The sequence below is a fragment of the Pseudophryne corroboree genome, chromosome 1, assembly GCF_028390025.1.
Source record: "Pseudophryne corroboree isolate aPseCor3 chromosome 1, aPseCor3.hap2, whole genome shotgun sequence".
Lineage (NCBI taxonomy): Eukaryota > Metazoa > Chordata > Amphibia > Anura > Myobatrachidae > Pseudophryne > Pseudophryne corroboree.
Window position 1 is genome coordinate 1,128,634,666 of NC_086444.1, and position 23,932 is coordinate 1,128,658,597.

At 48.0% G+C, this 23,932-nt stretch overlaps 1 protein-coding gene across 4 annotated transcripts in view; it reads right to left on the reverse strand.

The window, feature by feature from the left end:
* Nucleotides 1-23,932, reverse strand: part of LYAR (Ly1 antibody reactive) — a 71,477-nt gene that overhangs the window by 38,108 nt on the left and 9,437 nt on the right. For 2 of the 4 annotated variants that reach the window (XM_063923291.1, XM_063923282.1), the window contains exons 1-3: nucleotides 22,190-22,396; nucleotides 21,032-21,192; nucleotides 1,628-1,742 (exon numbers count right to left, since the gene is read on the reverse strand). In XM_063923291.1, coding sequence (XP_063779361.1) covers nucleotides 1,628-1,742; nucleotides 21,032-21,153 — 237 coding nt within the window. In that variant the 5' untranslated portion in view covers nucleotides 21,154-21,192; nucleotides 22,190-22,396. Of the gene's footprint in view, nucleotides 1-1,627; nucleotides 1,743-21,031; nucleotides 21,193-22,189; nucleotides 22,397-23,932 lie in introns of those variants that run through there. The other 2 variants (XM_063923264.1, XM_063923273.1) reach the window with 2 other exon arrangements.

The following is a 23,932-nucleotide window of genomic DNA, read 5'->3' on the forward strand; positions in this document are numbered from 1 at the left end:
CTCCTACCTCTCTGACCGTTCCTTCTCGGTCTCCTCTCATGTCTCCACCTCCCCCTCCACTCCCACTAACTGTAGATGTCCCTCAAGGCTCTGTTCTTGGTCCTCTCCTTTTCTTTTTCTATACATCCTCTTTAGGAGAACTCATTAGCTCTTTTGACTTACAATATCATCTCTATGCTGATGATACTCAAATCTACCTTTGCTCCCCTGACCTCTCCCCTGCTCTCCTCACTCATGTATCCAACTGTCTCTCTGCTCTCTCTTCTTGGATGTCCCAGTGCTTTCCAACCTCACCTTCCACAATTTCATTATCTATAGATGGCACTACTATCTCCTCTAGCCCCCAAGTGTGCTGTCTTGGAGCAATCCTTGACTCCTCCTTCTCCTTCAAACCACACTTCAGCACCTCTCACAAACCTGTCATTTTCATCTCAAAAATATTTCCAGTATCAGGCCCTTTCTCACCCAGGATGCAACTAAGACCTTTATCCACTCACTGGTCATATCCCAACTGGACTACTGTAATCTCCTGACTGGCATCCCTAATACATACATCTCTCCACTCCATTCTATCCTCAGTACTGCTGCCCGGATCATCTTCCTCACCAATTGCACTACATCCACCTCACCTCTCCTACTAGCCCATCACTGGCTCCCAATCCCCTTCAGAATCCATTTCAAGCTTCTCACACTCACTTACAAAGCGCTCACTCACTCCTCTCCCAGTTACATCTCTGACCTTATCTCCCTCTACACTCCCGCCCGTCCTCTTCGCTCTGCTAATGCACGCTGCCACTCCTGCCTTCCGATTACCTCCTCCCACCCCTATTTCCAAGATTTTGCATGTGCTGCTCCCTTTTTCTGGAATTCTCTACCTCTCCCCCTCAGACCCTTCACAAAACTTCAAACAGGCTCTCAATACACACTTCTTCACCAAACCCAGCCATCTCTCATCCTTCTGTGGACCACGCTCACTTTCTACCCCATCTGTGTCACTCCTGTTTGTATGCCCCTCCCCTTTAGAATGTAAGCTCTCACGAGCAGGGTCCTCTTGTCTCATGTGCTTCTACGTCTCTTACTTAACCTATCTTCTTTTCAATACTCCCTTTGATGGCACCAAATCCTTTGCTTTCTGCCACCCTGATACTGATTTCAGTCCTGATACTTATTTCAGTGGTGTTTACTGACACAGCTATGTTTATATACCCTGTACTAGTCCTATATTGTATTGAATTGTAAGTGACTGTCTTCATGGTTTGCTTATTTGTTTACTTTGTAATTGGGCGCTGCGGATCCCATGTGGCGCCATATAAATAAATAATAATAATGCCCTGCTACCATTTTAGCATGTCCTTACAGCAACACTGTGGCAAGGCATTCTGGAATCTGTAGTTCCACAGCAGCTGTAGCCTAGCCCTGGACTATGTCATGGTGACGGATAAACATGATCTCTCGTACCTGTAGCTTTATGCTATGTATATTCCGAGAAAACATTTTGGGTTTTTTTCCCCTTTTAGATGCAGCTTTGTAAATAAATAAAATTGATACCTATGTAAAAGTTTCCAAGCACGGTCAAATCTTACATGGCTGAAGCAGTCTGCACGTAAGCTAGAACCAGGACAATTACCTCTATCCACTGCTGCTGTTTCACGTCTCCCTTTTTGGCTTTTCCTTCAAAGCCTTTGCCACCATACTTCTGTTCTTCACTAATGCATTTCAAGTGCGTTTTGTATTCTTCTCCCCTGAATTAGACATAAAGAAGCTCTTAAACTTAACAAAATGATTAGTTAGAGCAGTGGTTCTCATTCCTCCAGTGCTCGCAACATGTTATATTTTGAGGATCTCTGTCTTTGGGAGTAACTCACCTGTGCATGAATAGAGAATCGAAAAAACATGACCTGCTGGGGGTACTTGAGAAGCATTTGTTTAAGGAATAAAATGTAAAAGTTGCTAACCAGAAGCTGCCATATTTGCTTAAAGTCACACAGCAATGCAATTCACTGACGGGACAATTCTACAAACAGAATTTTTAGCTCTAATATTTATTGAATCTTTTTTACCAGTTAATATAACATTAAAAAAAAGAAGTGTTTGGGAGTCTGATATTAACAAGAAATCAGTATATACAGCCCTATAAGGAGGATTTTAGTACTTACCGATAAATCCCTTTTACGGAAGCATAGGGGACCACTGGCACGACACCAAGACTGTGGGGTGATGACGGTGGCTTACAGGGAGCTGGCACTTTAAATAATCTAAAAAGTGAAACAGGTTCCTCCCACTCTATCCCCCATCAACCCTCAGTTATAAATTATCCGAGAGGAGATGGGAACAAGAGAACAGAAACTATACGAGGGAACAGACCATGAACAACAAGGAAGGCAAGAGAACAGCGACGGGCCAGTGTCCCCTATGGCTTCCGAAAAAGGGATTTATTGGTAAGTGCCAAAATCCTCCTTTTTCTGTCAGCTACCAGGGGACACTGGCACGACTTCATGACAGTTTCCCCCCTGGATGGGAGATCGCTGAGGAACTTGCAAAACAAGACGGCCAAACAGTTAGGATGAAACAGCAAAAGTATCAAATTTGTAGAATTTAGCAAGCGTATGAATACTGGACCAAGCGGCTGCTCTGCAGAGTTGACAGGTGGTTGCCCCCCTACTAGCGGCCCACGAAGACACAACTGAGCGTGTAGAGTGGGCAGCAATGGTTAATGGAGGTTGCCTAGATTGGTGTAGAAAGGCCTGACGAATAGTCAACCGAATCCAGCGAGCCAAAGTCTGCTTAGTAGGCTACCCTCGATGTAGGACATCATAAAGTATGAATAAAGCATCAGTTTTTCCTAACGGTGCTGTTCGTTCTACGTAGATCTTCAATGTTCTCACTACATCCAGAGAAGCAGATGTCCCAGAGTCCTCTTGCAAGGACGGTACAACAATAGGCTGTTCATATGAAAAGCCGACACAACCTTGGGAAGAAAGGAAGCATGTGTTCTCAACTCTGCCCTATCAGGATGAAAAATCAAGTAGGGAGGCTTACAAGACAAGTCACCTAATTCAGATAGCCCCCAGGCTGAAGCTATGGCTAGTAGAAAACCAGTCTTCCAAGTAAGATATTTAGGTCTGCTTCTTCCAAGGGTTCAAAACAGGGTGACTAGTTAATCCAGCACCAGATTTAAATCCCAAGGAGCTATAGGAGGAACAAACGGAGGCTGTACCCATAGGTACCCCTTGTAGGAAAGTTTGCACATCCGGTAGGAGCGCCAGGCATTTCTGAAAGAAAATCATTAAAGAAGAAACCTGAACTTTCAGGGATCCCAGACTAAGTCCGGAATCTAAACCTGCCTAAAGAAAGAGCAAAAAGTGTGAAAGACCAAAAGAATCTGATTGAAATCCTTTTTCGGTCACACCAAGTGATATAAGACAGACAGATACAATGGTAATGGGCTGCTGTCACAGGTTTTCGTGCATGCAACATTGTGGGAATCACACATTCCGGAATACCTTTGCGTTTTAGGATGTCTGCCTCAAGAGCCATCCCATTAAACGTAGCTGTGGTAAATCTGGATGCACAAAGGGCCCCTGTTGAAGTAGATCCGGACGCAGAGGGAAAGGCCAAGCATTGTCCGCTAGCAGAAGGTGCAGGTCTGAAAACAAAGCCCTCTGAGGCCAATCTGGTGCCACCAAAATCACCGTGATTGACTCCCGTTTGATTCTCTTGAGAACTCGAGACAATAGAGGGAACGCAGGAAACACGTATACTAGGTCGCACGGCCAGAGTGTCTACAGCTTCCGCTTCAGGATCCCGTGTTCTGGAGATGTATTGAGGAAGCTGATGATTGAGGCGGGATGCCATGTGATCCACCTCTGGTCACACCCAGCGTTGTGTCAGGGCATCGAACACCTCTGTGCCCATTCTCCCGGATGTAGATCCTGACGGCTGAGGTAGTCTGCTTCCCATTTGTCCACTCCTGGAATGAACACTGCAGAGAGGATTACAGCGTTGCGTTCTGCCCATTGGAAAATGCATGTCACCTCTCGCATCGCCTGGCGACTACGAGTTCCTCCCTGTTTATTAACGTATGCTACAGCAGTCGCATTGTCCGATTGAACCTTTATCGCCTTGAATCGAAGAATGTGGGCAGCTTGTACCAGCGCATTGTAGATCGCTCTCAGTTCCAACACATTTATTGGCAACAGTGATTCCTGTGGAGACCAGTGGCCCTAAAGATGGAAGTCCAAGACAACCGCGCCCAATACCGAGGCTGGCATCTGTCATTAGAAGCGTCCAGTTCCATAGTCCGAAAAGCCTGCCCGCAGTGCGACTGTGGAGATGCGACCCTGACCAATGATGTACAGGTCCAGTTGGAAAGGACGTGAATGAAAACGGCCGAACTCCAGAGTCTTAAAAACAGCTACCATTTTCCCAAGCAATCAAATGCATAAATGGACTGATACCAGTCGTGGCTTGAGAACAGCTAGGACCAATTTCTGTATACTCAGTGCTTTGTCTTGTGGCAGAAAAACTTTCTGTACGTTGGTGTCCAAGATAACACAGAGTAACTGGATACGCTGTGATGGTTGAGCTTTCGAAAATGAATTATCCATTCGTGCTCACACATTGTATGTTATTGGAGTATGCTCCTGGAGAATGAGATCGGAAGGAGCTTTGAGGAGGAGGTCATCTAGGTATGGTATTATTGTGACTCCCAATGACCTGTGGTGCGAAATCACCACCGACATGACCTTGGTAAACACATGGGTGCGGTGGACAGTCCGAATGGTAAGGCCCTGAACTGAAAATGATCCTGTTGAATAGCGAATCTGAGAAACGCTTGCTGAGGTTCCCAGATCGGGATGTGCAGATATGCATCCTTGATGTCCAGAGATATCATGAACTCCCTTCCAGACTCGAAATCACTGAGTTGAGTGACTCCATCTTGAACCGATAAAAAAATCAGAAACTGATTTAATGTTTTTAGGTTCAGGATAGGTCTTACCGTGCCATCCGGCTTTGGAACTACAAAGAGATTGGAATAACCACCCTTCCCTCGTTGAAGCGGTGGCACCGGCATTAATACTGCCGATTCCACTAAGGTCCATATTGCACCTTGAAAGGCTAACCGTTTGTCCAGAAGAATTGGAAGACTTGTCAGTAAATATCTCTTTGGTGGTAAAACTTTGAAATCTAACTTGTACCCTCGGGAGATGACATTGCGAATCCATGAATTGTCGGAAATTTTGAACCAGGCAGTTTGAAAATTTCAAAGCCGCGCTCCCACCGTATTTGAGCCCTGATGGGAAGGGAGACTGTCATGCCACGGTCTTTTCTGTAGGTTTTGGGTGCAGACGACGAGCAATGACTGGTTGCTTGCCGCGACCTCTGCCTCGCAAGGCTGAATTTCTGCCACGTCATCTAAAAATAAGATTTTACTTACCGATAAATCTATTTCTCGGAGTCCGTAGTGGATGCTGGGGTTCCTGAAAGGACCATGGGGAATAGCGGCTCCGCAGGAGACAGGGCACAAAAAGTAAAGCTTTTCCAGATCAGGTGGTGTGCACTGGCTCCTCCCCCTATGACCCTCCTCCAGACTCCAGTTAGGTACTGTGCCCGGACGAGCGTACACAATAAGGGAGGATTTTGAATCCCGGGTAAGACTCATACCAGCCACACCAATCACACCGTACAACTTGTGATCTAAACCCAGTTAACAGTATGATAACAGCGGAGCCTCTGAAAGATGGCTTCCTTCAACAATAACCCGAATTAGTTAACAATAACTATGTACAATTATTGCAGATAATCCGCACTTGGGATGGGCGCCCAGCATCCACTACGGACTCCGAGAAATAGATTTATCGGTAAGTAAAATCTTATTTTCTCTATCGTCCTAGTGGATGCTGGGGTTCCTGAAAGGACCATGGGGATTATACCAAAGCTCCCAAACGGGCGGGAGAGTGCGGATGACTCTGCAGCACCGAATGAGAGAACTCCAGGTCCTCCTTAGCCAGAGTATCAAATTTGTAAAATTTTACAAACGTGTTCTCCCCTGACCACGTAGCTGCTCGGCAAAGTTGTAATGCCGAGACCCCTCGGGCAGCCGCCCAAGATGAGCCCACCTTCCTTGTGGAGTGGGCCTTTACAGATTTAGGCTGTGGCAGGCCTGCCACAGAATGTGCAAGTTGGATTGTGCTACAGATCCAACGAGCAATCGTCTGCTTAGACGCAGGAGCACCCATCTTGTTGGGTGCATACAATATAAACAACGAGTCAGATTTTCTGACTCCAGCTGTCCTTGCAATATATATTTTTAATGCTCTGACAACGTCCAGTAACTTGGAGTCCTCCAAGTCACTTGTAGCCGCAGGCACTACAATAGGCTGGTTCAGATGAAATGCTGACACCACCTTAGGGAGAAAATGCGGACGAGTCCGCAGTTCTGCCCTGTCCGAATGGAAAATCAGATATGGGCTTTTGTAAGATAAAGCTGCCAGTTCTGACACTCTCCTGGCCGAAGCCAGGGCTAGAAGCATGGTCACTTTCCATGTGAGATATTTCAAATCCACCTTCTTTAGTGGTTCAAACCAATGAGATTTTAGAAAGTCCAAAACCACATTGAGATCCCACGGTGCCACTGGAGGCACCACAGGAGGCTGTATATGTAGCACTCCCTTAACAAAGGTCTGGACTTCAGGGACTGAAGCCAATTCTTTTTGAAAGAAAATCGACAGGGCCGAAATTTGAACCTTAATAGATCCCAATTTGAGACCCATAGACAATCCTGATTGCAGGAAATGTAGGAATCGACCCAGTTGAAATTCCTCCGTCGGAGCACTCCGATCTTCGCACCACGCAACATATTTTCGCCAAATTCGGTGATAATGTTGCACGGTTACTTCCTTCCTTGCTTTAATCAAAGTAGGAATGACTTCTTCCGGCATGCCTTTTTCCTTTAGGATCCGGCGTTCAACCGCCATGCCGTCAAACGCAGCCGCGGTAAGTCTTGAAACAGACAGGGACCCTGCTGAAGCAAGTCCCTCCTTAGAGGTAGAGGCCACGGACCTTCCGTGATCATCTCTTGAAGTTCCGGGTACCAAGTCCTTCTTGGCCAATCCGGAACCACTAGTATCGTCCTTACGCCTCTTTGCCGTATAATTCTCAATACTTTTGGTATGAGAGGCAGAGGAGGAAACACATACACCGACTGGTACACCCAAGGCGTTACCAGCGCGTCCACAGCTATTGCCTGCGGATCTCTTGACCTGGCGCAATACCTGTCCAGTTTTTTGTTGAGGCGAGACGCCATCATGTCCACCATTGGTCTTTCCCAACGGGTTACCAGCAAGTGGAAGACTTCTGGATGAAGTCCCCACTCTCCCGGGTGAAGATCGTGTCTGCTGAGGAAGTCTGCTTCCCAGTTGTCCACTCCCGGGATGAACACTGCTGACAGTGCTATCACATGATTCTCTGCCCAGCGAAGAATCCTTGCAGCTTCTGCCATTGCACTCCTGCTTCTTGTGCCGCCCTGTCTGTTCACATGGGCGACTGCCGTGATGTTGTCCGACTGGATCAACACCGGTTTTCCCTGAAGCAGAGGTTCTGCCTGGCTTAGAGCATTGTATATTGCTCTTAGTTCCAGAATGTTTATGTGAAGAGACGTTTCCAGGCTCGTCCATACTCCCTGGAAGTTTCTTCCTTGTGTGACTGCTCCCCAGCCTCTCAGGCTGGCGTCCGTGGTCACCAGGATCCAATCCTGTATGCCGAATCTGCGGCCCTCCAATAGATGAGCACTCTGCAACCATCACAGAAGAGACACCCTTGTCCTTGGAGACAGGGTTATCCGCAGGTGCATCTGAAGATGCGACCCTGACCATTTGTCCAACAGATCCCTTTGGAAAATTCTTGCGTGGAATCTGCCGAATGGAATTGCTTCGTAAGAAGCCACCATTTTTCCCAGGACTCTTGTGCATTGATGTACAGACACCTTTCCTGGTTTTAGGAGGTTCCTGACAAGCTCGGATAACTCCTTGGCTTTTTCCTCAGGGAGAAAAACCTTTTTCTGAACCGTGTCCAGAATCATCCCTAGGAACAGCAGACGAGTTGTCGGCATTAACTGGGATTTTGGAATATTCAGAATCCATCCGTGCTGTTTTAGCACTTCTTGCGACAGTGCTAATCCCATCTCTAGCTGTTCTCTGGACCTTGCCCTTATTAGGAGATCGTCCAAGTATGGGATAATTAATATGCCTTTTCTTCGAAGAAGAATCATCATCTCGGCCATTACCTTTGTAAAGACCCGAGGTGCCGTGGACAATCCGAACGGCAGCGTCCGAAACTGATAGTGACAGTTTTGTACAACGAACCTGAGGTACCCCTGGTGTGAGGGGTAAATTGGAACGTGGAGATACGCATCCTTGATGTCCAAGGATACCATAAAGTCCCCCTCTTCCAGGTTCGCTATCACTGCTCTGAGTGACTCCATCTTGAACTTGAACTTCTTTATGTACAGGTTCAAGGACTTCAGATTTAGAATAGGCCTTACCGAGCCATCCGGCTTCGGTACCACAAAAAGAGTGGAATAATACCCCTTCCCTTGTTGTAGAAGAGGTACCTTGACTATCACCTGCTGAGAGTACAGCTTGTGAATGGCTTCCAAAACCGTCTCCCTTTCGGAGGGGGACGTTGGTAAAGCAGACTTCAGGAAACGGCGAGGTGGATCTGTCTCTAATTCCAACCTGTACCCCTGAGATATTATCTGCAGGATCCAGGGATCTACCTGCGAGTGAGCCCACTGCGCGCTGTAATTTTTGAGACGACCACCCACCGTCCCCGAGTCCGCTTGAGAAGCCCCAGCGTCATGCTGAGGCTTTTGTAGAAGCCGGGGAGGGCTTCTGTTCCTGGGAAGGAGCTGCCTGTTGCTGTCTCTTCCCTCGACCTCTGCCTCGTGGCAGATATGAATAGCCCTTTGCTCTCTTATTTTTAAAGGAACGAAAGGGCTGCGGTTGAAAAGTCGGTGCCTTTTTATGTTGGGGAGTGACTTGAGGTAGAAAGGTGGATTTCCCGGCTGTAGCCGTGGCCACCAAATCTGATAGACCGACTCCAAATAACTCCTCCCCTTTATACGGCAAAACTTCCATATGTCGTTTTGAATCCGCATCGCCTGTCCACTGTCGCGTCCATAAAGCTCTTCTGGCCGAAATGGACATAGCACTTACCCGTGATGCCAGTGTGCAGATATCCCTCTGTGCATCACGCATATAAAGAAATGCATCCTTTATTTGTTCTAACGACAGTAAAATATTGTCCCTGTCCAGGGTATCAATATTTTCAATCAGGGACTCTGACCAAACTACCCCAGCACTGCACATCCAGGCAGTCGCTATAGCTGGTCGTAGTATAACACCTGCATGTGTGTATATACTTTTTTGGATATTTTCCATCCTCCTATCTGATGGATCTTTAAGTGCGGCCGTCTCAGGAGAGGGTAACGCCACTTGTTTAGATAAGCGTGTTAGCGCCTTGTCCACCCTAGGAGGTGTTTCCCAGCGCTCCCTAACCTCTGGCGGGAAAGGGTATAATGCCAATAATTTCTTTGAAATTATCAGCTTTTTATCAGGGGCAACCCACGCTTCATTACACACGTCATTTAATTCTTCTGATTCAGGAAAAACTATAGGTAGTTTTTTCACACCCCACATAATACCCTGTTTAGTGGTACCTGTAGTATCAGCTAAATGTAACGCCTCCTTCATTGCCAAAATCATATAACGTGTGGCCCTACTGGAAAATACGGTTGATTCGTCACCGTCACCACTGGAGTCAGTGCCTGTGTCTGGGTCTGTGTCGACCGACTGAGGCAAAGGGCGTTTCACAGCCCCTGACGGTGTTTGAGTCGCCTGGACAGGCACTAATTGATTGTCCGGCCGTCTCATGTCGTCAAACGACTGCTTTAGCGTGTTGACACTATCCCGTAGTTCCATAAATAAAGGCATCCATTCTGGTGTCGACTCCCTAGGGGGTGACATCCTCATATTTGGCAATTGCTCCGCCTCCACACCAATATCGTCCTCATACATGTCGACACACACGTACCGACACACAGCAGACACACAGGGAATGCTCCTAACGAAGACAGGACCCACTAGCCCTTTGGGGAGACAGAGGGAGAGTTTGCCAGCACACACCAAAAGCGCTATATATAACAGGGATAGCCTTATAATAAGTGCTCCCTTATAGCTGCTTTATATATATCAAAATATCGCCATAAATTTGCCCCCCCTCTCTGTTTTACCCTGTTTCTGTAGTGCAGTGCAGGGGAGAGACCAGGAAGCCGTCCTGACCAGCGGAGCTGTGAGAGGAAATGGCGCCGTGTGCTGAGGAGATAGGCCCCGCCCCTTTTCCGGCGGGCTCGTCTCCCGCTATTTAGTGAATCCAGGCAGGGGTTAAATATCTCCATATAGCCTCTGGGGGCTATATGTGAGGTATTTTTAGCCTTTATATAGGTTACATTTGCCTCCCAGGGCGCCCCCCCCAGCGCCCTGCACCCTCAGTGACTGCGTGTGAAGTGTGCTGAGAGGAAAATGGCGCACAGCTGCAGTGCTGTGCGCTACCTTTAGAAGACTGCAGGAGTCTTCAGCCGCCGATTCTGGACCTCTTCTGACTTCAGCATCTGCAAGGGGGCCGGCGGCGCGGCTCCGGTGACCATCCAGGCTGTACCTGTGATCGTCCCTCTGGAGCTGATGTCCAGTAGCCAAGAAGCCAATCCATCCTGCACGCAGGTGAGTTCACTTCTTCTCCCCTCAGTCCCTCGTTGCAGTGATCCTGTTGCCAGCAGGACTCACTGTAAAATAAAAAACCTAAGCTAAACTTTTTCTAAGCAGCTCTTTAGGAGAGCCACCTAGATTGCACCCTTCTCGGCCGGGCACAAAAATCTAACTGGAGTCTGGAGGAGGGTCATAGGGGGAGGAGCCAGTGCACACCACCTGATCTGGAAAAGCTTTACTTTTTGTGCCCTGTCTCCTGCGGAGCCGCTATTCCCCATGGTCCTTTCAGGAACCCCAGCATCCACTAGGACGATAGAGAAATATTGAATATGGCGAATGGACCGAAAAGATATTCCGGAATAAGAGCATTTAGGCGGTGGTGGAAGGGTCAGTAAAAAGGTAGATTTGTCCCTCGTAGCAAACGAAATTAACGTATCCAGTTCTTTTCCAAAAAGAATGTCACCGGTAGACGGCAGTGCCTCCGCCGCTCTCTTGGATTCCGTATCTACCTGCCATGACCTTAGCCAAAGGACTCTTCTGGCAGCAATAGCCGAAGCTTACTTGGCCGATATCTCTAGCCACTTCCCCTAAATATACGGCTGACTCCTTAATGTGTTCCGCTAGGATAATTACTTCTTCTATCGGAACTCCATTCTGTAAATCCGTAATTAACTTAGTGGCCCAATGCTCCACTGCTTTGTTCACCCAAGAGCTCACCAAGGGATACACCTGCAGCCGAATAAATGGATTACAGGATGGGGTCCAGTTTCCGCTCAGGCAAGTCTATCAAAAAAATTGCGCCCGGAACAGGTAATGCCGTCTTCTTTGCCAGCCTGGAGAGGGAGGAGTTCACCCGAGGTGACTTTTCCCACTTATTCATCATGGACGATGGAAACAGATAAGTACTGAGGAATCTTTTAGGCATTTGAAACAGTTTGTCTGGGTTTTTCCATGCCTCCGTCAACTGATCATCCAGCTTTTTTTGAAAATGGATAAGTGACTGATGATCGCTGTTTTCTACCAAATAAAGCAGTATCTGGCGAATCCGGTTCTGTAGTCTCAGAGATGTTCAAAACATGTTAAGATAAGAGGTTCAACCCCTTGGGAAGATTCCGGAGAAACTTTGACGTCCGCATCAGTGATCTCACCCGACTCCTGTTCGTCTTCATCAGCTTCGTCCTGAGAGAGAAGTTCTCCTGATTCATCGGACTGGAGAAGTAAAGGTACTGGACGCTTCTTAGCCTTAGACAGTGTCTGCGGTTGTTTACTGGACGTGTCCAAGCGCTTTGCGAGACCCTCAACTTGGCTAGCCCTGCCACCCAGGGCGGTTCTGTAACAATAGAAGGAACATCATTTTGAGGGAAGCCCGTAACCGTCTCACGAGTCTTCTGTAAAGCAGCCAACTCAGAATGTAATTGAGAAATGGTTCCAGTGAGCGCTACCGCCCAGGGGGGAAAATTAGCGTCCTGGAACAGATTATCAAATGTAGCCTCTGAAGCACATGCTTCACATAGGGAGGAATCATCTGTGTGAGCCTTTTTGTTACACTTTGAACAGACAAAAAAATAAGAATTTACTTACCGATAATTCTATTTCTCATAGTCCGTAGTGGATGCTGGGACTCCGTAAGGACCATGGGGAATAGCGGCTCCGCAGGAGACTGGGCACAAAAGTAAAAGCTTGAACTAGCTGGTGTGCACTGGCTCCTCCCCCTATGACCCTCCTCCAAGCCTCAGTTAGGATACTGTGCCCGGACGAGCGTACATAATAAGGAAGGATATTGAATCCCGGGTAAGACTCATACCAGCCACACCAATCACACCGTACAACCTGTGATCTGAACCCAGTTAACAGTATGATAAACGAAGGAGCCTCTGAAAAGATGGCTCACAACAATAATAACCCGAATTTTGTAACAATAACTATATACAAGTATTGCAGACAATCCGCACTTGGGATGGGCGCCCAGCATCCACTACGGACTATGAGAAATAGAATTATCGGTAAGTAAATTCTTATTTTCTCTAACGTCCTAAGTGGATGCTGGGACTCCGTAAGGACCATGGGGATTATACCAAAGCTCCCAAACGGGCGGGAGAGTGCGGATGGCTCTGCAGCACCGAATGAGAGAACTCCAGGTCCTCCTCAGCCAGGGTATCAAATTTGTAGAATTTAGCAAACATGTTTGCCCCTGACCAAGTAGCTGCTCGGCAAAGTTGTAAAGCCGAGACCCCTCGGGCAGCCGCCCAAGATGAGCCCACCTTCCTTGTGGAATGGGCTTTTACAGATTTTGGCTGTGGCAGGCCTGCCACAGAATGCGCAAGCTGAATTGTACTACAAATCCAACGAGCAATCGTCTGCTTAGAAGCAGGAGCACCCAGCTTGTTGGGTGCATACAGGATAAACAGCGAGTCAGATTTCCTGACTCCAGCCGTCCTGGAAATATATATTTTGAGGGCCCTGACTACGTCCAGTAACTTGGAGTCCTCCAAGTCCCTAGTAGCCGCAGGCACCACAATAGGCTGGTTCACGTGAAACGCTGAAACCACCTTTGGGAGAAATTGAGGACGAGTCCTCAATTCTGCCCTATCCGTGTGAAAAATCAGGTAAGGGCTTTTATAAGATAAAGCCGCCAATTCTGAGACACGCCTGGCTGAAGCCAGGGCTAACAGCATTACCACCTTCCATGTGAGATATTTTAATTCCACAGTGGTGAGTGGTTCAAACCAATGTGATTTTAGGAACCTCAAAACCACATTGAGATCCCAAGGTGCCACCGGGGGCACAAAAGGAGGCTGTATATGCAGTACCCCTTTGACAAACGTCTGGACTTCAGGCACTGAAGCCAGTTCTTTTTGGAAGAAAATCGACAGGGCCGAAATTTGAACTTTAATGGACCCTAATTTTAGGCCCATAGACAGTCCTGTTTGCAGGAAATGTAGGAAGCGACCCAGTTGAAATTCCTCTGTAGGGGCCTCTTTGGCCTCACACCACGCAACATATTTTCGCCAAATGCGGTGATAATGTTTTGCGGTTACATCCTTCCTAGCCTTTATCAGGGTAGGGATGACTTCTTCTGGAATGCCTTTTTCCTTCAGGATCCGGCGTTCAACCGCCATGCCGTCAAACGCAGCCGCGGTAAGTCTTGGAACAGACAAGGTCCCTGCTGGAACAGGTCCTTTCTTAGAGGTAGAGGCCACGGGTCCTCCGTGAGCATCTCTTGAAGTTCCGGGTACCAAGTCCTTCTTGGCCAATCTGGAACCACGAGTATAGTTCTTACTCCTCTCCTTTTTATGATTCTCAGTACTTTTGGTATGAGAGGCAGAGCAGGGAACACATACACTGACTGGTACACCCATGGTGTTACCAGAGCGTCCACCGCTATTGCCTGAGGGTCCCTTGACCTGGCGCAATATCTGTCCAGTTTTTTGTTGAGACGGGACGCCATCATGTCCACCTTTGGTTTTTCCCAACGGTTTACCATCTCTTGGAAGACTTCTGGATGAAGTCCCCACTCCCCCGGGTGAAGGTCGTGTCTGCTGAGGAAGTCCGCTTCCCAGTTGTCCACTCCCGGAATGAACACTGCTGACAGTGCTATCACATGATTCTCCGCCCAGCGAAGAATCCTTGCAGCTTCTGCCATCGCCCTCCTGCTTCTCGTGCCGCCCTGTCTGTTTACATGGGCGACTGACGTGATGTTGTCCGATTGGATCAATACCGCCTGACCCTGAAGCAGGGGTTTTGCTCGACTTAGGGCATTGTAAATGGCCCTTAGTTCCAGAATGTTTATATGAAGAGATGTTTCCATGCTTGACCACAAGCCCTGGAAATTTTGTCCCTGTGTGACTGCTCCCCAGCCTCTCAGGCTGGCATCTGTGGTCACCAGGATCCAATCCTGAATGCCGAATCTGCGGCCCTCTAGTAGATGAGCACTCTGCAGCCACCACAGAAGAGACACCCTTGTCCTTGGCGACAGGGTTATCCGCTGATGCATCTGAAGATGCGATCCGGACCATTTGTCCAGAAGATCCCACTGAAACGTTCTTGCATGGAATCTTCCAAATGGAATCGCTTCGTAAGAAGCCACCATTTTTCCCAGGACCCTCGTGCACTGACACCTGGCCTGGTTTTAGGAGATTCCGGACTAGCTCGGATAACTCCCTGGCCTTCTCCTCTGGGAGAAACACCTTTTTCTGGACTGTGTCCAGAATCATTCCTAGGAACAGGAGACGTGTCGTTGGAATCAGCTGCGATTTTGGAATATTTAGGATCCACCCGTGCTGACGTAACACTAACTGAGATAGTGCTACTCAGACTTCTAACTGTTCCCTGGACCTTGCCCTTATCAGGAGATCGTCCAAGTAAGGGATAATTAAAACGCCTTTTCTTCGAAGAAGAATCATCATTTCGGCCATTACCTTGGTAAAGACCCGAGGTGCCGTGGACAACCCAAACGGCAGCGTCTGAAACTGATAATGACAGTTTTGTACTACAAACCTGAGGTACCCTTGGTGAGAAGGGTAGATTGGGACGTGGAGATAAGCATCTTTGATGTCCAGAGACACCATATAGTCCCCTTCTTCCAGGTTTGCTATCACTGCTCTGAGTGACTCCATCTTGAATTTGAACCTCTTTATGTAAGTGTTCAAGGATTTTAGATTTAAAATTGGTCTCACCGAGCCGTCCGGCTTCGGTACCACAAACAGCGTGGAATAATACCCCTTTCCCTGTTGTAGGAGAGGTACCTTGATTATCACCTGCTGGGAATACAGCTTGTGAATGGCTTCCAAAACTGCCTCCCTGTCGGAGGGAGACTTTGGTAGAGCAGACTTCAGGAACCGGCGAGGGGAGGACGTCTCGAATTCCAGTTTGTACCCCTGTGATACTACCTGCAGAATCCAGGGGTCCACTTGCGAGTGAGCCCACTGCGCGTTGAAATTTTTGAGACGGGCCCCCACCGTGTCCGAGTCCGCTTGTAAAGCCCCAGCGTCATGCTGAAGACTTGGCAGAAGCAGAGGAGGGCTTCTGCTCCTGGGAAGAGGCTGCCTGGTGCAGTCTTTTTCCTCTTCCTCTGCCCCGGGGCAGAAATGAGTGGCCTTTTGCCCGCTTGTACTTATGGGAACGAAAGGACTGAGTTTGAAAAGACGGTGTCTTTTTCTGCCGAGAGGTGACCTGGGGTAAAAAGGTGGACTTTCCGGCCGTTGCCGTGGCCACCAGGTCCGATAGACCGGCCCCAAATAACTCCTCCCCTTTATACGGCAATACTTCCATATGTCGTTTGGAATCCGCATCCCCTGACCACTGTCGCGTCCATAACGCTCTTCTGGCAGAAATGGATATAGCACTCACTCTTGATGCCAGGGTGCAAATATCCCTCTGTGCATCACGCATATATAGTAATGCATCCTTCAAATGCTCTATAATTAGTAATATACTGTCCCTATCCAGGGTATCAATATTTTCAGTCAGGGAATCCGACCACGCCACTCCAGCACTGCACATCCAGGCTGAGGCGATTGCTGGTCGCAGTATAACACCAGTATGTGTGTATATACCCTTCAGGATATTTTCCAGCCTTCTATCCGCTGGTTCTTTGAGGGCGGCCGTATCAGGAGACGGTAACGCTACTTGTTTAGATAAACGTGTGAGCGCTTTATCTACTCTAGGGGGTGTTTCCCAACGCGCCCTAACCTCTGGCGGGAAAGGGTATAGTGCCAATAATTTATTAGAAATTAGCACTTTTTTATCGGGGGAACCCCACGCTTTATCACACACCTCATTTAATTCATCTGACTCATTGCCGTGATCATGTAACGTGTGGCCCTACTGGACATTACGTTTGTCTCCTCACCGTCGACACTGGACTCAGTATCCGTGTCTGGGTCTGTGTCGACCCACTGAGGTAACGGGCGTTTTATCGCCCCTGACGGTGTCTGAGACGCCTGGACAGGCACTAATTGATTTGTCGGCTGTCTCATGTCGTCAACAGTTTTTTGTAAAGTGCTGACATTGTCACGTAGTTCTTTAAATACAACCATCCAGTCAGGTGTCGACTCCCTAGGGGGTGACATCACTAATACAGGCAATTGCTCTGCTTCCACATCATTTTCCTCCTCATACATGTCGACACAATCGTACCGACACCCAGCACACACACAGGGAATGCTCTGATAGAGGACAGGACCCCACTAGCCCTTTGGGGAGACAGAGGGAGAGTTTGCCAGCACACACCAGAGCGCTATATATATATATATATATATATATATATATATATATATAGGGATAACCTTATATAAGTGTTACTCCCTTTTATAGCTGCTGTTTATAATTTAGCTGCCAATAGTGCCCCCCCTCTCACGTTTTTACCCTGATTCTGTAGGGACTGCAGGGGAGAGTCAGGGAGCCGTCCTTCCAGCGGAACTGTGAGGGAAAATGGCGCTTGTGTGCTGAGGAGATAGGCTCCGCCCCTTCACGACGGCCTTATCTCCCGCTTTTTTCTGGAAAACTGGCAGGGGTTAAATACATCCATATAGCCCAGGAGCTATATGTGATGTATTTCTTTTGCCATCCTAAGGTATTTCTGTTTTTTATTGCGTCTCAGGGCGCTCCCCCCCAGCGCCCTGCACCCTCAGTGACCGGAGTGTGAAGTGTGCTGAGAGCAATGGCGCACAGCTGCAGTGCTGTGCGCTACCTTAGTTGAAGACAGGAACGTCTTCTGCCGCCGATTTCACCGGACCTCTTCGTTCTTCTGGCTCTGTAAGGGGGCCGGCGGCGCGGCTCCGGGACCCATCCAGGCTGAACCTGTGATCGTCCCTCTGGAGCTAATGTCCAGTAGCCTAAGAAACTCAATCCACTCTGCACGCAGGTGAGTTCGTTTCTTCTCCCCTTAGTCCCACGATGCAGTGAGCCTGTTGCCAGCAGGACTCACTGAAAATAAAAAACCTAAAATAAACTTTTACTCTAAGCAGCTCAGGAGAGCCACCTAGCATGCACCCTTCTCGTTTGGGCACAAAAATCTAACTGAGGCTTGGAGGGGGGTCATAGGGGGAGGAGCCAGTGCACACCAGCTAGTTCAAGCTTTTACTTTTGTGCCCAGTCTCCTGCGGAGCCGCTATTCCCCATGGTCCTTACGGAGTCCCAGCATCCACTTAGGACGTTAGAGAAAAAAAAATTGTGACGCCTTGTTCGCTGGTCCCTTGCCTGCCATTGTGACGGACAGCATAGAGACACATACAATTTACACCGGCACTCTCAACAAGAGAGAGAGAAATAGATATCAGAAGGATAGAGGGAGGTATATCAATGCATTACTCCTCTATACTAAACTCCCTCAGCCACCAGCCTGTATTTAATGTGTAGGCATTAATCTTATGCAGTTTGCAGAAACGTGCACCTGTTTCTGACACTGTGAAGAGAGAATAAACATTGTTGCCAGTGAAAGAAATGACTAGCTGAGAAGAGCTCCTTTTGTAGTGATTGACAGGCTGAAAACTCGCCAACTCCACCCCCCACCCATTTGCACCCATCTTAACAAGGTCCCTAAACGCCATCTTCAGTTGGTTATAATAATCAGAACAGACACCAGTCCCACAGCCAGCTGCACATAGCAATGCCTGCGCTTTAACACACTAGCTATGCAGCCTATGTACTGCAATACAGGTTGAGTATCCCATATCCAAATATTCCGAAATACAGATTTTTTTTGTCTGAGATAGTGAAACCTTTTTTTTCTGATGGCTCAATGTACACAAACTTTGTTTAATACACAAAGTTATTAAAAATATTGTAATAAATGACCTTCAGGCTGTGTGTATAAAGTGTATATGAAACATAAATGAATTCTGTGCTTAGATTTGGGACCCATCGCCATGATATCTCATTATGGTATGCAATTATTCCAAACTATGGAAAAATCCGACATCCAAAATACTTCTGGTCCCAAGCATTTTGGACATGGGAGACTCAACCTGTACTACACAAGCCGTTTATATGCCGTCACCGCGGCCATCTGAGTCGCCCCTCGCTGCACAGCATGGCCCGTCTCTAGCCGTTTGCAGCGAGGGCCGCACCGCTCACCGCAGCCATCCGAGTCCCCCCTCCTGTGCAACGTGGCTATCGCTAGCCGTTTGCAGCGGGGACTGTGACGCTGCTATTGTAGACGGGGAATTCCTGGTGCAGTCTTAAATAGAGGGGGGTGTGGACACAGCCGCCGCGCTGAACGCGGGCACAGCTCACCGCAGCCAGGATGATTAACACTCACCTAATGCTAAGGTTTCTTAGAGGGAGCCGGTGGTTCTTCGTCATCATCAATTTGAAGAATCAGCCGTGTAGCCTCTAAGAGGTCAGGAAAATCCACTTGGGTCAGGGATTCCCCATCAGAAACATCTGCATCAGTGTCTGAGGGATCAGTATATGCGCCATCTTCATCAAATGAAGTATCTTTAACATGAGTGGATTGTGAGAACGTAAGGGCCCGCTTAGATGACCCTTTGGTCCTAGGCGGGCGAGGGTTAGGATTTTGCTTGGCCAAAGACTGATTTAATTGCTGTAACTGAGAGGACAGAGTATCTGCCCATGGTGGAATAACAGCAGAGACGATATGTGGCTGTAATGGCCCAGGAAGTCCCAAAGGGGGCACAAGTCTAGTTACCAGCGTAGTCAGTAAATTAGAAAACGTAACCCACGGTGGGTCAGTAGTTGCCCCCTTTGTAGTAGACTGACTGAGGGGTACAAAGCCCCCAGCACCTGAACCCTCAGCTGCAATATTTTCCTCAGAGACATCCATGGCATAAGCACTGCAGGACGCAGGGTCAGCCACAGAACCCTCATCCTGATGAGCTGACATTATAGGAAAGCTTTACCTTAGGGTGGAATAGTACATTATAAGCAGACAGAATACCTAACAAAAATCCCCCCGGATATAATAATGCACAGTAAAGACTGGATGTATATCACAGGGTACTTGTACTAAATATCCCTGATAATGTGCATTTGTTCTTAACGAACACTGTCTAAAGACATGTAGAATACGTAAGTGTCCTGTAAATGCACAGCGCTGAAGGTGCAGGCGGCTTTACATAGGAGACAGTGCCCAGCAGTCCCAGAACAGCCCAGCTGTGTGTAATGGCGCCAAAACGCTGACAGGGAATGAGGGAGACAGAGAGATGCAGCTCCAGGGCGGGAACATTAGCAGTAAATGGCGCCCTGGGGCTGGGGGAGGGGCTACAGGTCAGAGCCAGATCCCCTTGCTGGACTTCACCACCGGGTACTGCGGGCCTTATGAAAACGGATTAATGCTACAATCCGACCTGTACACTCGCCCTGGTGGTCTAGTGGGGTCCCTGCACAGCCACAGTGTCCACACCAGCGCACGCGGTCTGCCTCCCATAGACCGCGCTGGATCGCGGTTTGCAGCGAGTCCCATCTGGGGGACCCTCTTACCTCCTCCTTGCAGCGACCACGCGATCCCGGAGAGCAGCGGCGGTGTGTGTGTGCCCTATGTAAGAACCGGAGCCCTCCGCTGTAGTTACCCGGCAACCAGGGCGCGGGAGTGTACAGCGCCGCTGGAAGGTGAGGGAGCAGCAGCATGATGTGTCAGAATAAGTGCCTATGCTGCGGCTCTTGAAATCTTCTTTCTTCAAATGAAAGCTTTTTTCAGGGCTGCCCAGCGCAGCCCTCCCTGTTGTCAGCCTGCACAGCAGGCACCAACTTACAAACTGAGCTCTTGTGCACGGAGCAAGCGTTATAGAGGAGGTGGCGCTGTGCATCCTGAGAACAGTCAAAAGCTTTTAGCCTGTTGGTGCCTCAGATCAAGCTCCAACTCTACACCCGGATGTTATCCCTGTGGAATCCCAGTGTTCCCCACTGAAGAAAACCCAGTTCATGTTACCTGGAAATCTCCAACCCTGAAAGCAACCAGGGACGAACCTGGGTAATAGTGCAGTGTAAACATCTGACCAGGGTCACGCTAAAAGCATAACGAGAGCTGGCTCACCGGCGCTTGTAGATGTTGTCATCTCCAAGCACTGGCAGAGGGAAGGAGCATCACTAACCCAGGTTCAGCCTTTGGTTCAACTACCCAGGTCAGATCTGGGTTATTTGGAGATTTTTGGTGGAAAAAGATATCAAATGGCCATGAAGACATTTCAAGAAGGGAAATTGATGGCAGAGACGAGGTGGCCCTACATTCATAAAATATTAATATCTATTTAAACCTGTTATTTGGAAATGCACAAAAATATAAACATTCCAAGTGCAGCGGGACATACCAGAAATCTTTCCCACAGTCTATACAAGAGAGGCACTTGCAATTCCTGCACATGGCGGTGTGCTTGTCCACTTGTCCTTTCTTCAGGGATTCCCCACAGGCATTGCAGGTAAAGAACACCATGGTGACACGGACAGGCGCTGCTCAGGGTATTCTTCTGTCCTAAAGAAAGGATATCAGGAGATGGTCATTAAACCGTGGCAATAATAGTTCCTGTTATTCCCAATTATTTCATGTTTTTGTTACATAAACGCTTCTATTTCCATCCATATTAATGAATAGGCACCAAGGCTAATTCAAAAACTTAAAATCATTTTAACCCACCCAGAATTTGTAGAGCCACAGGAAAACATGGCAGCAATCCCATTACAAAATAGGTCTTTATTTTATTTTTTTTAAACATTAATCCGTGGTCAGTTATAAGAAGAATCTTCATGTAATTCCCTACCACTGTTGACATGTGATTTGCCTATGTGTGTGGTACACGTCTCCATCATTTACTCAGCCCAGGTTAGCTCACAGGCATGGGATCCGGTCTGAAGATCGACAATGTTTAGGTCGACCACTATAGGTCGATAGTCACTAGGCCAACAGGGTTGGAAGGTCAACAGGGTTGGAAGGTTAACATGAGTTTTTCACATTAGAAACCCTGTCGACCTTCCAACCCTGTCGACCTAAACACTGTCGATTTGATTAGTGCACTAGGAGTCCACACTCGTGAGGTTATTCAACAAAGCACTTAGACGCAGAAACATGTGTTGGTACAGGTGTAATATGACGCAGAGCAGAAGAATACATCACAAAATAGATGCAAGTGACATGTTCCAGCCAGAGAGTCCTGTCATCACAGGAGGAAGAGGATACTCAAGAATGGGCATATAAGGGGCACTCGGAGGGGTCTGAGCAGTATGAGTAGAAGTAAATTAAGATGGGAACAAGAAACGGGGCTAAGACCCTAAACTTTTTGAAATGATGTCTCCCGAAGACCCAAATAATTATGTGCGATCACCGTGCAGCAGCTGGAATCTAACAGGCTCAGTACACCTCACATTAGTCCCAGGTCACACAATGCAGCCCTCACCCTACGCCACAGTGTACGGTCAGCTATCACTGAGCACTTCACAAGAGTAAAACTCATCACATGGGGGACACCTCTTACCTACTATAGCAGGGTCTATGTGGCCACTAGCCCTGTGCAACACTTCGGGGCTCCTACAGCTTTCTCCCTCTCTCTTCAGTCCCTGCTCGCCCACCTATGCACTGATGGGAGCTCTGGTTAATGAGGCCGCTTCTGGGGGGTGCAGGAGCTCCCTTCTCTGCCCTCCAGCTCTGGTGACTGCTACTACCAACTGTCATTTACTAGCTGTCTCCAACCGCCGGCAGCATGGCCACGCCCTCCTGGTGACTCCCATCATACAGGGTTCTCGCTCACTTTAGCAGGGGTCTGTGTGGGCCACTTCCCGTTATTTTCCGCTTTTTGCCAGACCCAGTTTCCCCACCTAGGCAAGGATGTGCTCTCAGTTTAATGCAGCCGACTCTGGGGCATTAAATAGACATTGTGGCAACAGCCACAGCCCTGCCCGCCAAAACACCCTCTTCTGATGAAACCTACACCTCTCCTACTGTAATAGCATGACACCCCCCCCCCCACCCCTTTCACGGTGTTCCTCACCTACATTTGTCATAAGGAGACGCTGCCGCCACACATTCACTCTGAAGGCGGTGTGAATTAGTTGATTTGTTACTTTATACAGATATTAATGATTTATAATTCTGCACAGCATCATGTGATTACCATCCCAACTCCTGTCACATAATACATGTTGTAGCCCGCAGAGGTTTGGAGTGCCAATCTGAGTCCGTTCTATACTATAAAACCCTCCGCCATCCCATGACATAATGAGCGCCTGTGTGACTGGCAGCCATACTGGCCCTCCCCACAGAGAGACTCTTCAGAGATCTTCAGCAATTAGTACAGTTTATGATGGCAATAAAATACATATTTGCCATATACAACCTTACATTTACACATTTGTGTCCACCAAACAGATTCAAATGAGAGACAGTGAACAGGGATTCATGTCATGTGTGTGCACCTGCATGTTTAGAATTGTGAACATATTATAATAAGATGGAATACGATCGTTAGGTCGACACAACTTAGGTCGACCACTGAAGGTCGACATGTATTAGGTCGACGTGAGTTTTTCTAATTTTTTCATACTTAATGATCCCCGTGGACTACGATTGGAACGGTAACCTGTGGCGAGCGAAGCGGTAGCGGAGTGAGGCACCTTGCCCGAAGCATGGCGACCGAAGCGAGCCATGCGAGGGGACATGGTGCACTAATTGGGGTTCCCCGTCACTTTACGAAGAAAACGACGCCAAAAATAGTCAAAAAACCCATGTCGACCTTTCATGGTCGACCTACTGACTGTCGACCTAAGTTGTGTCTATCCAACGACCCATACCCGCTAAGATAAGGCAATACCATGTCTGACTTGGTTTCTCCTCCTCAAACACTGGCTTACTGTTGTTCATTTTAGTGAGAGTAGCATTTTACAGATGAGAATAATTATTAGCTATGCACAGAATTTCTTATAGTACGGTTAGTGATGAATGGTCAGATTTGCTGCAGTGACTCAAGTCACATGCATATAAGGTAAAAAGGCCTTTGTTCATTACTTTTTCCAGTGGACGTCACGTTTCTGCATGTTTCACGTAAAATATCTGTTATTTGTCTGCAGGATCTTGGTTACTGAGATGGGAGTTCCCCTACCGTTCTTATATTGGTGGCTGCAGATTTTGTTCTCAAAATCCAGAAAAACGTATCATTTGCTGGTGTTATGTGGTCTCATTCCATAGGGGTCGATTCAATTCAACGCAAATTAAATTGCGCTGG